This window comes from Ceratotherium simum, chromosome 14, assembly GCF_057802395.1.
Source record: "Ceratotherium simum simum isolate JZ-2026a chromosome 14, ASM5780239v1, whole genome shotgun sequence".
Classification (NCBI taxonomy): Eukaryota; Metazoa; Chordata; class Mammalia; order Perissodactyla; family Rhinocerotidae; genus Ceratotherium; species Ceratotherium simum.
This window is the reverse complement of record NC_141913.1, coordinates 3,561,799-3,577,682: the sequence shown is the minus strand read 5'-3', so window position 1 is coordinate 3,577,682 and position 15,884 is coordinate 3,561,799. Positions and strand designations below refer to the sequence as shown.

Below are 15,884 nucleotides of genomic sequence, written 5' to 3'. Positions count from 1 at the left end.
TTCGTATATAAGGATATGAGAAACCCCAGAGCGATTTCCCAAAAATAGTAAACTGAGGGGGCTGGCCCAGCAGCACAGTGGTTAAGTTCATGTTCTCCGCTTTGGTGGCCCGGAGTTCGTGGGTTCGGATCCCGGGCGTGGACCTAGGCACTGCTTATCAAGCCATGGTGTGGCAAGCGTCCCATATAAAATAGAGGAAGATGGGCACAGATGTTAGCTCAGGGCTAATCTTCCTCACCCAAAACAAAAAAACAGTAAACTGATCAATGTGTTTGATCTTATCTAGAGGCATTTTAGAGATAGAGAGAGTAAAGAAGAACAAAAACAGATGTCTAGAACACTAAATAACAAAAAGCAGAACAAGGCAGTGTATTAAACCCAGGTACTAAGCAAAAATCCAAAAAAGAAAAAACAATTACGGTACACTCTGTGAGTCTCCAAGCAGCAATATTTAATAAAATCCTTTGCAGGATGTCAATAAATAATAACTAAAAATTAAAAAGCAAAATAGCTTGCATCTTGTTAGAAATACAGAGGTAACTACTCAAAGAAACACACAATTTGCTTTTGGCTAAAGGTACTAGAAAGTGGAGAGGGATGGGAGGGAGCCTACAGTTAGTTATCTTTATAAGCTGAGTAGTACTTTTCAACTTTCTAAATTATGTGCAAGTATTCTTTGATAAAAGTAACAAGTAAAAGAGAAAATCTATTTATTTGAAAAACAAAATCCTGCTTTAGAACCATTGCTAATAGTGTCCAGGCTGATTTGCTCTGGCTGTAGCAGGTTACAGTAACAGAATTAAGCATTGAACACACTTAAAACATGAGCTTCATTATACAAAGACTGTCTTAGCAGTCTTTGACTGTTGATATCAACATGCCAGAAATTGAAAATGCTAATGGAATTTAAAACCCAGCGTGGTTCATATTATTACATCAAAACAAATTAAACATGATATTTACAGATGTCATTAGTCTGTAAGCATATATAATCATGCTTGATTACAATACCACGTTTTTATTATTATACACGTAAGCCATCTGAATATATTAAATAATGTCAGCTAAAATGCAGGAGTAGGGCCGGCCCCGTGGCTTAGCGGTTAAGTGCACGCGCTCTGCTGCTGGCGGCCCGGGTTCGGATCCCGGGCGCGCACCGACGCACCGCTTCTCCGGCCACGCTGGGGCCGTGTCCCACATGCAGCAACTGGAAGGATGTGCAGCTATGACATACAACTATCTGCTGGGGCTTTGGGGGGAAAATAAATAAATAAAATTATAAAAATAAATAAATAAATAAATAAAAAAATAAAATAAAATGTAGGAGTACATGTTATGTATAGAGGGATCATTAAATACTAACAAGTCTTAAAAATAAAAGATAGGCAGTGTGACACTAAAATTTTTACTGTAAGTCAAATCTGCTTTAACCACTACATCTAGTTATGGGATGGTAAGAATGGCCTTGAAATAAAAATTTTGCCAAGCTGTCTAAGTAATTATCAAATTGAATAGATTTTATGAAAAGATAATGCTAAATCTGGCTATGATAGTTAGAAGGGAGAAAAAAGGGAAAATAAAATATAGATGAGCTAATTCAGGCAATGAGTGAAATATAACATGAGATCATATGACTAACAAGTGAACTAAATTATTCTGGGTTGAATTTATATTTTGAAAACTGATATTATTGACTTTTCTATCATACTTACATCTCTGTGCCCACTACTAGCAGAATCATGCAGTGGAGTGTCATCATCTAATCCTTGTGTGTTAACATCTGCTCCAGCTGCTATAAGTATCTTAGCAACATCATAATATCCAACATTGCAAGCTTCATGCAGTGGTGTCCAACCTAAAGTTAGAATATTAATTTAACATATGGTTCACTTATACTAATTCAATATATATGCTTTTTATATACATAACCACATTATGACATACTGATTCTAAATGCACATAAATAAGGAAGGAAAAAGGAGTGACTAACAAACTACTAGCAATAAATACCTAAGAACATTACCAATTTTACAAAAGGTTCATTCACAGTAATTATTATTTCCATTAAGGTTAAATTAATTGACAAAGTACTAAACATTTAAGCTTATCCAATAAATAGAAACTTGCTATAATTTATAATAATCATCTGAACTACGGAAAAAGAATAGAAAAAGGAGGCGAATGTTAATAAGCTTGTTAGGGTCTTTTAGTAAACAAAAACTCCTATGTTTTAAGGGCTTTCATCTGTTAAGTTGCTACAATCTTTTCTGGACTTGATACTTACTTTAACTGAAATAAATTTATTTTAGTTACTTTTGTAACAAAAAAGTTACATGTTCATGAAAGAAAAATTAGAAAACAAAAATACAAAGCAGAAAAGAAGCATTACCCATAATTCCACCACTCACATATAATAACTTAAAGAATCTAGCATAAATCCTACTAGCTTCCCTCCCTCTCATATTTATAATTTTAAAACAAAACTGGGAAGGTTTTTTAACCTGCTTCTTCTACTTACTACAGTGAAAATAACTCCCCATTGACATTACACTTTTCTATAACATAGTATTGCACTGATTGAATATACCACAATTTATTTAAATAAGCTCCTATTACTGGGCATTTAGATTATTTCTAATTTTTAAATATTGGAAACAATGCTGCAACAAATATCCTTACAACTAAATCTTCATGCACATCCATGATGAAATATTTAAGATAAATCCTTAGACGGGGTGTTGTTAGATAAAGGGAAAAGTAAATTTTTTTGGTTTCTGATATCTAATATCAAGTTTTCCTCTAGAATGGAAGCTGTGCATTTTAAGTCTCATTCTTTAAAGCAGACCCCGGTATATTGCCTTTTTCTCTATTCATACCAGATAGAGAAATAAATTCCAGGTGTATTCTAACAGGGCTACATGTAAAAGCAAAACAAACACAAAATTTGGAAATGAGAAAATGAGGGGTATAGTTGTATGATACGGGGTCAAAAATGGCCTTCTTAAATAAAATACCAAAGAATCCAAATGAAAAGATTAACTGTTATGATTACAAAAAAACTTAAAACTTTAGTACAATAAAAAAAACTGTAATAAAAATCCAAACATAGCCACAGACAGTGAAAATCTTCACATATTTGATAGAGAAAATTAAAATCTAAAGGAAGGGCTCTTACATATTAATACTACTACCAAACCACAAGAAAAATGGGCAAAGGAGTGGATCTGATAATTCACAGAATACATACAAACTTATAATATGCACAAGAAGAAATATTCACTGTCACAATTGACTAAGAAAATCCAAATTAAAATAAGATCTTTCTTCATTTTTCAGATTGTTAATAATTAAATTGATAATATCCGGTTTTAGTGAAAATGTGAGGAAAAGGGCTCTTTCACATACTCTTGATGGCAGCATAAAATGATAAAAGATTTTTTGGAGGGTCATTTGCCTGTATTTTAAATTTAAAAATTTTAAATATGCATCCCCTTTGATTTAGCAGTTTCCTTTCTACTGAAATACTGAAATCCTTCCATAACTATACACAAAGATATTTTTTATAAGAGTGTTCACTAAAGTACTGTCCATAGAATCTATATTATACAGTATAATGCAGCTGATGAAACGAATACAGTAGAATTACCTATATGTACTAACAAAAATACCTTGTAAGACATTAAGTAAAAGGCAGACTGCAGAACTATAAGACTGATAGACATAGACGGATTGATTTGATTTTTTAAAAAAGCCTATATATAAATAAATGTTCACTTTATATATACATGATAATGAAAATGAACAAAAAAGATAACCTCCAAATTATTAACGACAGTTCTGTGGGGAAGGAGAAGGGGTACCGTAGTATGTGCAACTCAAGGGATTTCTATGTTGTGTCCTGCACACTTCTACTGTGAATTCTCTACAGTAAGAATGTATTGGAAAGGTATTTGAGTAATTAAAATGAAATAACACCACTACTTTCTTATACTCCTCATGTTCAAACTAATAAGTGTTCTTGAAAGACTTATTAACGAACTAACTACTTTGAAAACATTATGTAACACTAACTCACCTAGAATAGAACCTAAATTGGATAAAGAATTATATGGTAAAATGTCAGCTAAAATATAAGTTTAATATTTAAAAATTTGAGTAATTATTGACATGAAATTATAGCAGAGATCAGGGTTTTAGGTACACATTCCAAAACAGTTTTGTGATAAAATACACTTTTAGAACTCTTTCATTTCAGCAAGAGGAATAAAGAATGTACGTTAAATGGTAACCAGAATCTGTTTAGATGATAAATTTTAAATTTTAGTTCCTGAGTATTAGTCTTTAATTACCAGTCTTACCTGCAAAATCCTTCACATTCACATTTGCCCCTAAACTTATTAATTCTTTGACTTGTTTCACATCTCCTCGAATAGCTGCCATGTGTAAAGGAGTTTCACCACGTTCATTTCTTTTATTAACTTTATCTTTTTGTCGAGATGAGGAACTAGGAGTTTTCTTTTGGGCTGGTGTTGTCTGTGATGGATGATTTGGTGTGGAATCTATAAGAAACAAGAAAGTTAAAAGTTCTGGGCTAAATATTTTGTGTGTTCATTTAAACAAAATGAATTTTGTTCCATTCATAAAGATGAATTTTTAATTCATTCGTTTTTATAGGTAATGTGCTAATTCTCCCTGGAACAGGGAGAATATCTTCTCACCCTAACAATCTGAAACTTGACTTGGATGATACATTAATAACTTGACCCGACACACAGAGTTAGAGTTCCTACTTCCTTTAGGGTTATCTAATATTGCATGAGCCAATTTAGGAAAAAATGTTTTATTCTGGCAATTTACATAACTGGCTTAAAATGATGATAAAGTATCAAGTATGCACCCTAAAAGTGTTTGCTCAATGAATAATTTGATAAACCGCAAAAAAAAAAATTTTTCATGGCATGTTATGCTATTATTTTAAGACCTAGATGAAAAGACACTGAAGGCTCAAGTTCACACCTCTGACTCAAAGTGTTTCAAATCTGTTCAAATATTAAGTGCAAATTAAGGTCAAGGATGATTTTAGCATGAAAATGAAGCTTAAAATCTATAAGAAATAAGGACAGTCTGGAAAAAGGCCTTTAAAAAGCAGGCTGATAAAAGAGAAAAAATGTGCTTTGCTTTGACTCCCATCTTCTGATTTCTGTTCCAGTTTATTAAAAACAAGAAAGTTAAACTAGATGATGCCCAAAGCCCTCTCCTCCCCATTTCAGAACTATTGGGGAAAACAAAACAAAACAAAAAACTAGTTTCTTTATAAGTTAAGGATTCAAGACATTATGAACAGTGTTCATAATTAATTTACATCCATTTACATTTAAATTTACGGGGCCAGCCCCGTGGCATAGCGGTTAAGTTCGTGCGCTCTGCTCTGGCGGCCTGGGGTTCACCGGTTCGGATCCTGGGCGTGGAACTACACATCGCTCATCAAGCCATGCTGAGGCAGCGTCCCACACGGAGCAACTATAAGGATGTACAACTATGACATACAACTATCTACTGGGGCTTTGGGGAGAAAAAAGGCAAAAAGGAGGAAGACTGGTAACAGACGCTAGCTCAGAGCCAATCTTCCTAAAAAAAAAAAGAATGCCTTAAATTTTTTTTTTTAAACTGATTTTTTTTTTTTTTAAACTTTATTTATTTATTTTTCCCCCAAAGCCCCAGTAGATAGTTGTATGTCATAGTTCCACATCCTTCTAGTTGCTGTATATGGGACTCGGCCTCAGCATGGCCAGAGAAGCGGTGCATCGGTGTGCGCCTGGGATCTGAACCCGGGCCACCAGCAGTGGAGCGCGGGCACTCAACCGCTAAGCCATAGGGCCAGCCCAAGAATGCCTTAAATTTAAATTTACATCCATTTAAAAGAAATAACTGCTCTAAGAGAAGACAAGTCTATGGAAAATAATTTTCTAGCATCATATAATAATTTTCTTGCAAACTGACATGATTAGAGTGCTAAAGTAATATCATCCTTTCTTCAATGAGAAAAAAGTTTAAGGTTTATATCTTCTGGATTTTAAAGTACATTGTGTCGGTAACAGTTTCCTATCTATGTATTTCTATAATGTACATTCCATAAGAGCAAGAACCTTGTCTATCTTATCCACTATGTCTCCACTGCTCATGAGACTTTTTGGTATATAGTGGTACTCATGCAATATTTGTTGAATGAATAAATGAATTTTATTATAATCTTTATAGTCAAATTATTTATTAAGAAAATTTGCTGTTGAACTTAAAAACAAGAGACATTTTTTAATTCACACAACTTGCAAGAAATTAATTCATACAAAATTTTGTTAGCAATACTGAAATAACATTCACAAACACAAAATAAAAGTAGTACTATCCATAAGAGCAATTAGGGTAAACTTAACAAAATCATGGAAAATTAATTATGTAATAGATGAAACAACGAACCCTAAACTCCAAGCATATCTATTTCCTGCAAACAGCTTGATATCTCCACTTTAGTTCTATATATATTAATAAAGTTAACTAAGATGTACTCTTAAATGAAAAGAACCAACTGCAGAACAGCATTATAGTATAATCTTACTTATATTTAAAAACAAACTACTATAAAAGATATATATTTGCACTGTTTATGCCTAGGAAATTTCTAGAAGATAAGAAACTGTTAGTGGTTGCCTCTCAAGGGGGGAGGTCATTGGAGATGAGGCAAGACCTTAACTTTTTGCCTTATTGTATTAATTCTTTAACTCATTCTAAGGATAGAGGTTCATGGTATAAAAAAATCAGTCTTAAAAAACAGAAGTCTTCCCATCTAACTATCTGACTCAAAGTCAACGTCTTACAGAAACATTTTAAGTTTTAATGCTGTAAAATATCTTTAATTTGGCCACAGTCTTTCCCAAGTTGGGGGCAGATAGGTGGGAGAATAACCAAAACAACATGTTCTACTTAAAAAGCAGAAAGCCCTAACATGTCTTTATTAGTAACAAATATTAGATACACTCATGCTTTGATGGAAACTATGATACACAGAAACTCGAAGTATTTTACCGTGTTCCAGCTGTTAAAAAAACAGCCAATACAGGAAAAGTTCACTAGAAAAATTGTGTCCTTTTCATTGCATTCAACAGGGTCTGTTATGTTACCCAAAGTCTTATATAATGATGCCTTGAATTCTGAGCCAAAAGAAATTTTTTTCTCTAGACAACAGTGATTTACTTTCTTGTATCAGTCAGTGAGAACTACACAACTTAAAATTTTTCTTTTCTGTTGTTAGGTGCCAGAATGCATAGCTAAATTCAATGCTCAATAGTAATAACTATCTCAGTCCAGCTGTCTGGATTTTACCTACCTTTTTAACTCATTTTAATAATTAGCAGGTTTGTTTTGGCTAGTAAGTCATCTTCAATTATTTTTGGAGGACACAGTACATGAACAAACACACAAACACACATACATGTAGCACGACACCTTAACTGGAAGTGTGAAATGAAATATGAAATAAATTTACATAGTGTACTACAGATTTTTCCTTTAAAATAATTTAGTAGACCTTAAACAATACAACATGGATTACACTCTTGCTTCTAAAAGTAATAACATGATAAGATTACACATTTATCAGCAGGGTCCTAGTGAACTGAAAAATAAATTAAAAACCTAGAAGCAGCTTTACAGAAACTGGGGTAAAAAATTCTTCAGTAAGGTAAAAACACACAGTTCTGCAACAGATTCCTCAAGTTGACTGACTCATTTCTAAATTACTCATTTTAGTTGACAAATATTTACTGAATGTCCACTAAGTGCAAAGATCCCTGTTCTTGTACAGTTTCTCATCTAGTGGAGGATACAGACAATAAACAATTGTCATGCAAATAAATGTAAAATCACGAACTTATAAGAAATTTTGATTAAATCCAAGAAAGGATAAAATTTAAAGTAGTTAAAAATAATTGTTAAGACAAGGCTAGATAGAGTCTGAGGAAAACTAAGAATACACATGAACTCAATGGTGGTAAGTGTCACCTGGACTGTTATCTCTTGCTGTCATTTGCATAAGAAGAGCCATCTGTTTTCGCTCCGAGAGTGGATAACCAAAAAGAATGCTAACTGGTGTGGACTTCTTATTTCCAGCTTCCTTTTTTGTTTTCTTCTTTTCTGGACCTTCTTTCTCTGGAATTATTAATAAATATGTAAGAATCTGAAACAAATGTAAGCACCCAAAAGCAAACATAATACGACTTAAAAAAAAATAGATGCTATACATCTGTATATGAGAAACATGTATCATATATGAACTAGCAATGGGCAGACAAAAGAGCACTAGACTTTTATTATATTATATAAGCAATTTTCTTCCTGAAGGCTAAAAAACTATATATTCTTAATTCTTGTTTTCAGAAAATTAATAACATTTGGAAACTTATTCCTAGTAAAATTTGCATTTTACTGATTTCTTCTATTAAGATTTAACTTCTTCAATAACATTTCAAACATTCCTTAGTATTACATCTTTGAAACTTCTCTTTCATTCATTCATTATAATTTTATTCTTCTTAATTACTGTTAAGCCTATGTTCCTTCTATATGCTATAGCTATGTTCCTTGAAATTACTTCCCTAATTCCACTAATGATTTGTACAATCTTCTAAGCAGATAAACATTTAAGACAAGTCTCATTGCACAGAGTAATTACTGGGAAAAAAGCAACAAATCACTTTATTCCAGTCATAGGATAGCCGACCATGGAATGATATTACTCAAAGCTAAAAACGACCAAATTAAAGATTGAATGTGTGGGGGTGTGGGGGTGGGCTTTAAGAGAGATCCTGCAAAAATACAAAAATATCTAAGGACTTTTCAAAGAGATTTGTTCCATCATAAAATCATCTCTCAGATTTAGCTATTTGGGAAATAAATCCTTTGATAATGCAGGCAGCATTCTCCAGCAAATTCAGATGGTACTGGATTCCATAGGTCAAAGAGATACAGGTTCTTTCTTTCTCTGGGAGTTAATTCATGTGGCCCTGTGGGAGCTAACACAGAGGGTCTGCCTCTTAACTGTCTAGGCTTCTATTTCTTGGGAAATTCTATTCAAATTTCTGGGATTTACTGATCCAGGTTTGAGGGGCCCTGCAAAGATGGGCTACAAAAATAAATAAATAAGTAAAATTAAAAAATAAATGTAAAACATAGCAAAAATGAGTGGAAGAAGAGAAGGCTTAGTAGTCAATACTGTGGTTTTTTCAGGCAGATGTGGCTGGCAGCTAGACTATGCTAGGAGATAAGCATTTACTAATCTGGCAAGTTTTAAGAGACTAATAAAAGTTTGGTATTATTTAAATATTATTTAAGGCATAAGAATTTAAAGTAATAATTCTTGCAGTACCACTTCATTAGGATAAACCGGCATCTAACGGCCTACACAAAGTAAAGGTCCTAAATATTTAAACTCTGCTGCCCACAAATCACTCAAAATTCAATAGCTCCTAAAAGGTCCGTTTTGTTGATATCTGATTTTACATAAAAACAAAAATTTCAAGATTTAAGACAGCCTTTATTAATAGTTCTAATATATTCTTTTATTTTCATATATCTCATTTTATTATCATTAATGGTCCAATTTAGTATAAATCCAGTTTCAGCACAGTGTTTCACCGAACTTACTAAATTTATCATAAAGCCCTTAACAGGTCTTTTGGAGAAGTCTATTTTTTTCTGAAACATATACTTTCTCCTAATAATGTTCTGTTCACTTGGGTTCTCTCGTATTTAATGAGGAACCACAATTGTTTTAATGGTTTTCCATCTGAATAACAAATCTTTAAATACAAGGAATGCACTTCTCACCCAAAATTACAATATTTAACAGTGTGAAAATTTTACAGAAAGTAGAAAAGATGTTTTAAGGAAAATAAGTAACTGGAGGAAAAAATTTTAAAAAATATATAGTATCTATCCTTAAAATAGTTCCTAAAAATTTGGGGAAAATTTTATCTTTCATTTTCTCATTTGCAACACAATTGATTTTTTGGTTTTAAGTGCATTTTTTTTTAATTTTTATTTTTTTATTGTGGCAACACTGGTTTATAACATATAAATTTCGGGTGTACACATTTATTGCATTTTAATACGTTTTAAAAAGAATATGCTAAAAAGTGATACATATACTCAGTTTACAGAAAAAAGTGAGACACTTATACATTCATTATTAGAATTCCGTGCTGCTGGGGCCGGCCCTGTGGCTTGGTGGTTGAGTGCGCGCGCTGCGATGCTGGTGGCCCGGGTTCGGATCCCCGGTGCGCATCGAGGCACCACTTCTCCGTTCATCCTGGGGCCGAGTCCCGCATGCAGCAACTGGAGGGATGTGCAGCTATGACATACAACTATCTACTGGGGCTTTGGGGGGAAAAAATAAAATAAATAAAATCTTTAAAAAAAAAAAGAATTCCGTGCTGCCAAATGATCAAAGATAAAATGATTACATTTTGGAAAAGAATAAACAAATTGGATATAATCCAAATATTCAAGCAAAAATTCAAATTAGGTACTAGCATCCAATCTGAACTCTATTTTTTCTTTAATTAAATTACCTTAGTCATTTGTCTGAGTTCATGCTTTACATGAGATAGGAAAAGAAGGTAAGTGAACAGTAAGCTGGTATAAGACAGCTAGGTTAGAGATAACTATATATATATATATAGATATATATAGATATAGATAACTATGTATATAGATAACTATATATATACTACTCGTCAAAATTTTAAGTGCTAGATTAAGATATTCCAAAGTATGCTTTTTCAAGTTTAAAGCATTCAACATAACTTCCACTACTTGGGATCTATCCTGTGAAGAACTTGTTTCCTCTGACCTGTCATAAGCAAAAAATGATCATATACTATATATTTGAAAAAGTTAGGGTACTTCTCAAGTTTCAGTAACTGAAATATGTATTTATTTGTCTGAATAATGGGTCAGAATTCTAAAATTTAAACACAGGAATACTGACACGTGCTCATTTACACAGTCTACAATAGACTTGAATTCCACTCAGCCACCCTAGAGATTTTTAAAGAAAAATCCAAGTGATTCATTTAAGACTAAAGAAAAATAGAGAAATAGACTTTTCAACAATCCAACATTCTTTATTTCAAGGTTCAGAGGATCCTTGGAAATACAGAGATGTCTCAGTCTTATAATCTCAAAAATTAATGCTTTCTTTTTAGGTCTTGTCAGAATATACAGAAAGCTCAACACTGTCATATCCCAATTAAGTGCAGAGTATGTTAAGGAGAAGAGACAAAATTGTTTTTCTTGGGGAACTGGTTCATAAACCTATCAGTATCTCAAAAACTAAAGAATATGACATTTTCCCACAAAGCAGTCACTGTATAAGGAATGAAACAATGAAGCTACAATTTAAACACAGATGAACATAAAGAAATCAATCATGTTTGGAACGTGTATACTTCAATTCTGAGAAAAAAATGCTGCCATTACTCTCTGGTTCTAAAATATCTACAGAAACCTCTAATAGTTGGGTGCTTTTATCTTTTAATTGCCAGCAGTGATACTCAGATCATGGATGGCTTCAGGTGCACTCTGGCACTTAGAAGTCCCATTTTAGAGAAGTACACCTAACTCCACAGTAAGTGTAGGTCTTTTAAATTTAATGTTGATTGTAAACATGTCCCCCAAGTTTTGATAACCAAGTACTATTGACTTATTGGCTCAATCAGCAGCTTTCACCATAATTTTAAAAATAATTATTTGGTTCTACAAAACCCCCACCCCAACCTCACAAATATATAAAATAAAGTATACCAGAAACAGTAGGTTTATTTCAGTTTTTACAGCTAAATATCACATGCTGAAAACTGGGTACTCAGACACCCAAGGACTAAACAATATTTTACACTAAAAAAAGTTCAGAAATAAGGATATAAACCCATTCAGATCAAAAAAAGGACAGTCAAAACAAGTAATTAGTTTTCATATACTAGAGAACACATTTACTCTTTATTTTAAAATGCAGTATTTATATATTCTCTTGTACTCTTCTATCTGGAGCAATTATGAAGCATAATCCCTGGTGCCATAGCTGAACAGAGAGGTTCCAATACAGTTCATGGTAATGGCATTTCTCCAGGAAACGTGGTGTTTGAATCCACTTTTAAATTCAACATGGGCAGCAAAGTCAACAGACTAAAGAGTTCAACCAAAAATTTTTAAAATGTGCGTTTTTTAAAGAAACATTGCATGGTTGAAGAGTAAGACAGTATTGTCTATCAAAATCAATACACTTAGTATACTTTGTGAAGGGTTTAACAAGCAAAAGAGACTAGGGACCTTGGGTAATTTCCCATAAGAGTCGCTGCACTGCACCAATCCAAGGAGTTGACTTTCACATTGTTTTCTATGCAAATGGTGCCCCCATGCTGTGCTCTACAACATCTGAGTGGCGGTATACAGTAGTCCTGCTTATAATGTTCATGCATAAGCATGTGTCAGACATGATGCACTGGATATCTCAAAAACTGGAAAATTTGGTGTCACTCGTAGTTCACTTATTCAATCAAAGATATCTATGTACTGGTTTGAAAAAAAGTTATTTATAGTACAATAATTAATTGTAAATGTGACAGAAACCACTGGCTAACCAGGAGCCCCTGATAATCTAATTACCTGAGTATGTCCTGTAAGAAGATATAAGTCTCTCCCCCCAATTTTCACTTGTATGTCCTGGATCTGAATCTACAGAATGAGAAGAGACAGGAGAAAAGAAAAAAAGCACACGAAGGGAAATGCAGAATTCAACAAACCACATTTTTCAAAAGACTACTAGTTAGTTAGTCAATGAGCTATCATTGTTTTTTGAAAAGATTATGTTTAAGGTAAAGTCAAAAGTACATTTAAAACACAGGTTTGGCCAACACTTAAGATTTCAGTTTCTTCAACTGGAATATTAAAGCTGAGAAAGTCAACCATGCAGTTTGCAATAACAGATATTACTGATGCTGCTTATTAAAACATATCATCTCCTTTGAGGCTATATGTTTTTTCAATCTCTGAATAATGATAAAAGAGGCAGTACGCTAATCATTGTTTTTTTGTTTAGAATTTGTATTTAGAAAACTTGAATGGACTTGAATCACTCTTTGTTCTCTGCGTGCCAAAACAACAGAACACTTTGGACTGCAGTATCTTCTAGACCACAGATCTTTCTATAAATTATACACATTTCAAATGGTATCAATTACTATACTGACCACTAAAGGCCTCTTAGAAAGAAAGCAGCCTAAGTCAAAACAAAGTTTATCAGCTAAGATAAGAATATGAAATTCTTCCTAACAATTCATGACAGACAAATAAGAATATGGAGAATTGACTTTTGGCAATATTGCCAGAGCAGATATTTTTACTTAAAAACAATAGGACATTTTAACTCACAATAATATTATTCTGATCTTCATATTTTCAATTTATTGACATAAACTTTTCTTTCCAGGATCATTATTATAGACATCATTCACGAGTTCAGTTAAGTATAAGTACAACAAAAGTGTCAGAAGAAAACCAATTTAGAGAATAAGTAACTCCTAAACACAGTGTTTGAACATTTTAAAGATAAGCCTAAAAGTTTAGTGATGAGAAGGCTCACTCAATTGAAAGGGAAACCATTAACAACATTTAGACCAATTCTAAAGCAAGTGGGTAAATGGACTGAATGACAAGCCTTTCAATGAACACTTACGTTTCAAAACTAAACATATTAAGTTGGCAACTAGAAGAATTCCATGAAGACTATGTGACATCTCATTTAAAGTCAAGCAAAAATAAAAAATGGCCTCCATAGATTGCAAAGCAAAGAAAAAGAGGTAGCCAAAAAGCTGTGCCAACAAATTGAATTAAATGCATTTTTGAAAGCAGATCATGTTGTGACAGATTAAAGCATAGTGGATAAACTGAACTTTTATATAAGGAAGTAGTTTATCCAAATCTTTCTTTGAAAGAAATCCACCCTGACTCCACACACCCTTTGGCTTTTACTCAAATAAGTATGTTTATATTTGGGGCATTTGAATGTGTATTCTATAAAGATTTAATGCAGGAGCTAGAAAATTAAAAGCTTCCATATCCTATCCCTTTACTCAACCACTTTGTCCTTCTGTGCTATAGTGAGACTAGACTCTAACACTACTGCTACCTATGAGGTTTTTTGTAAAACACTGAGCGCTAAGCAGAGCAGGTATCTCCCCCTGATATGTTCTTTGTAGCAAGGCAAGATAAGCAATACTTGTACTTCAAAAGCCATATTTTAAAGTTAATATTCTGATTTGGGTTGTGAGAGAGTAAAGAGAAAAATACCAAGAATGAATAAAAAGGTTTGCACTGTATGTTTGAAAACTTTTATAATAAAATATCAGGGGGAGGGATAGGAGTCAATCTGTAATAAATAAGCTCCATGAAAATCACCAAAAGGTGACTATCCTCATTAACCAAAGCACTGATTTTATCTGCTACTTTAACATAGTAACCAGAAAAATTAGATTTGTTTTCTTTTTTAAAAAAGTTCCTCTCTCCAAATTTGCTTGAGCCATATTAAATAGGGTAAATCCTTTAACAGCATCTAAAGTTTCAGGAAGATAGGACTTCTAAGGCTGACTGGCAGAGATGATTTAGTTTAAAACATCTGAACATACTCTATCTACAACTGCCTCCACTGACTTTGGAACAGATCATACTGTGCCTCTTTGGATTTTCTCATACCACATTATCTACATATGCCAAAAGAAAAAATTAGTAAGCAAATAAATAATGCCTACTAGGAGGAAACAAATATTTTAAAAAGTGAAGGATATTGTATCTTTCTACTTACTTAAACATACAAACTAAAATGATGTACTACTGGTTTACCTCTATAGAACACAAGATCTATCAAACGGAAAGAAAAACATGTGCCCCCATGCTATTTGAGATTAAAGAACATTCATATACTGCTGGAGGCTTTCTAACTAGGTATAATTGTTTTGGAGAAATACCACAGAAATGTTTAACCCTTTTAACCCTATAACCCTACTCCTGGGAATGATAAGAAAGAAATAATTCAGGGTACAATAAAGTCATAATCTGCAAAGATGCTCTTGATGGCATTACTCATAACAAAATAATTGCAAATTCAGTTTGGAGGACCAGAGGAGACTCTCTCATGTGTAGCCTCAAGATAGCTTTTCAGTACTTTCATGTCAAGGGATTGTGCCTTTCCCTCAAATGCCATTGGACTAGGAAAGACAATAAGTATGTTTTTCATGACTGATAGTGCAGGAATAAGGCTCACTTAGGTAGAAACATTAATAACTATTAAAGATAAGAGAAGTTATCATTTATTAATTACTGTGCTAAAAATTCTATATACAGCGGCAGTATTCTAAGGTGCCTACTCAATATTCATTCTCCCTCTCTTACCAGGAATATTCCAATTTTGATTAGGGTGACAATATGCCCAGCTAAAAGTAGTTGACTTTTCAGACTCCCTGCAACTAGGGTAGCCTAACGAATGAGATGCAGGCAGAAGTTCCTAGGGAGGTTGTTTCATCAGTAAAAAGGCAAAGTTTCATCGGGAGAAGGATACTTTTGTCCTTGGTCTTTCCTCTCCTACTTTCTGCCCAAGAAGATGCAGAAGATATCTTGTGACTATAAGGCAAAATGCTTAAGGACAAAGCCCATGTATGAGCTAAGAGTGGCACAGCAGAAAAACAAAAAAAGCCCAGTCCCTGATGGTATTACTGAACTGCTATACCAACTCTGAACTGCCTATGCTTGGTTTCACTGCATTATATTAAGAAATT

At 33.2% G+C, this 15,884-nt stretch overlaps 1 protein-coding gene across 5 annotated transcripts in view; it reads right to left on the bottom strand.

Annotated features, from left to right (window-relative positions):
• The window catches only part of ANKRD12 (ankyrin repeat domain 12), a 125,939-nt gene that overhangs the window by 59,816 nt on the left and 50,239 nt on the right, over positions 1–15,884 (bottom strand). For 3 of the 5 annotated variants that reach the window (XM_087438903.1, XM_014780332.2, XM_087438904.1), the window contains exons 4-7: positions 12,721–12,789; positions 8,059–8,205; positions 4,359–4,559; positions 1,713–1,855 (exon numbers count right to left, since the gene is read on the bottom strand). In XM_087438903.1, the coding sequence (XP_087295029.1) occupies positions 1,713–1,855; positions 4,359–4,559; positions 8,059–8,205; positions 12,721–12,789 (560 nt within the window). Of the gene's footprint in view, positions 1–1,712; positions 1,856–4,358; positions 4,560–8,058; positions 8,206–10,235; positions 10,463–12,720; positions 12,790–15,884 lie in introns of those variants that run through there. The other 2 variants (XM_087438905.1, XM_014780329.2) reach the window with 2 other exon arrangements.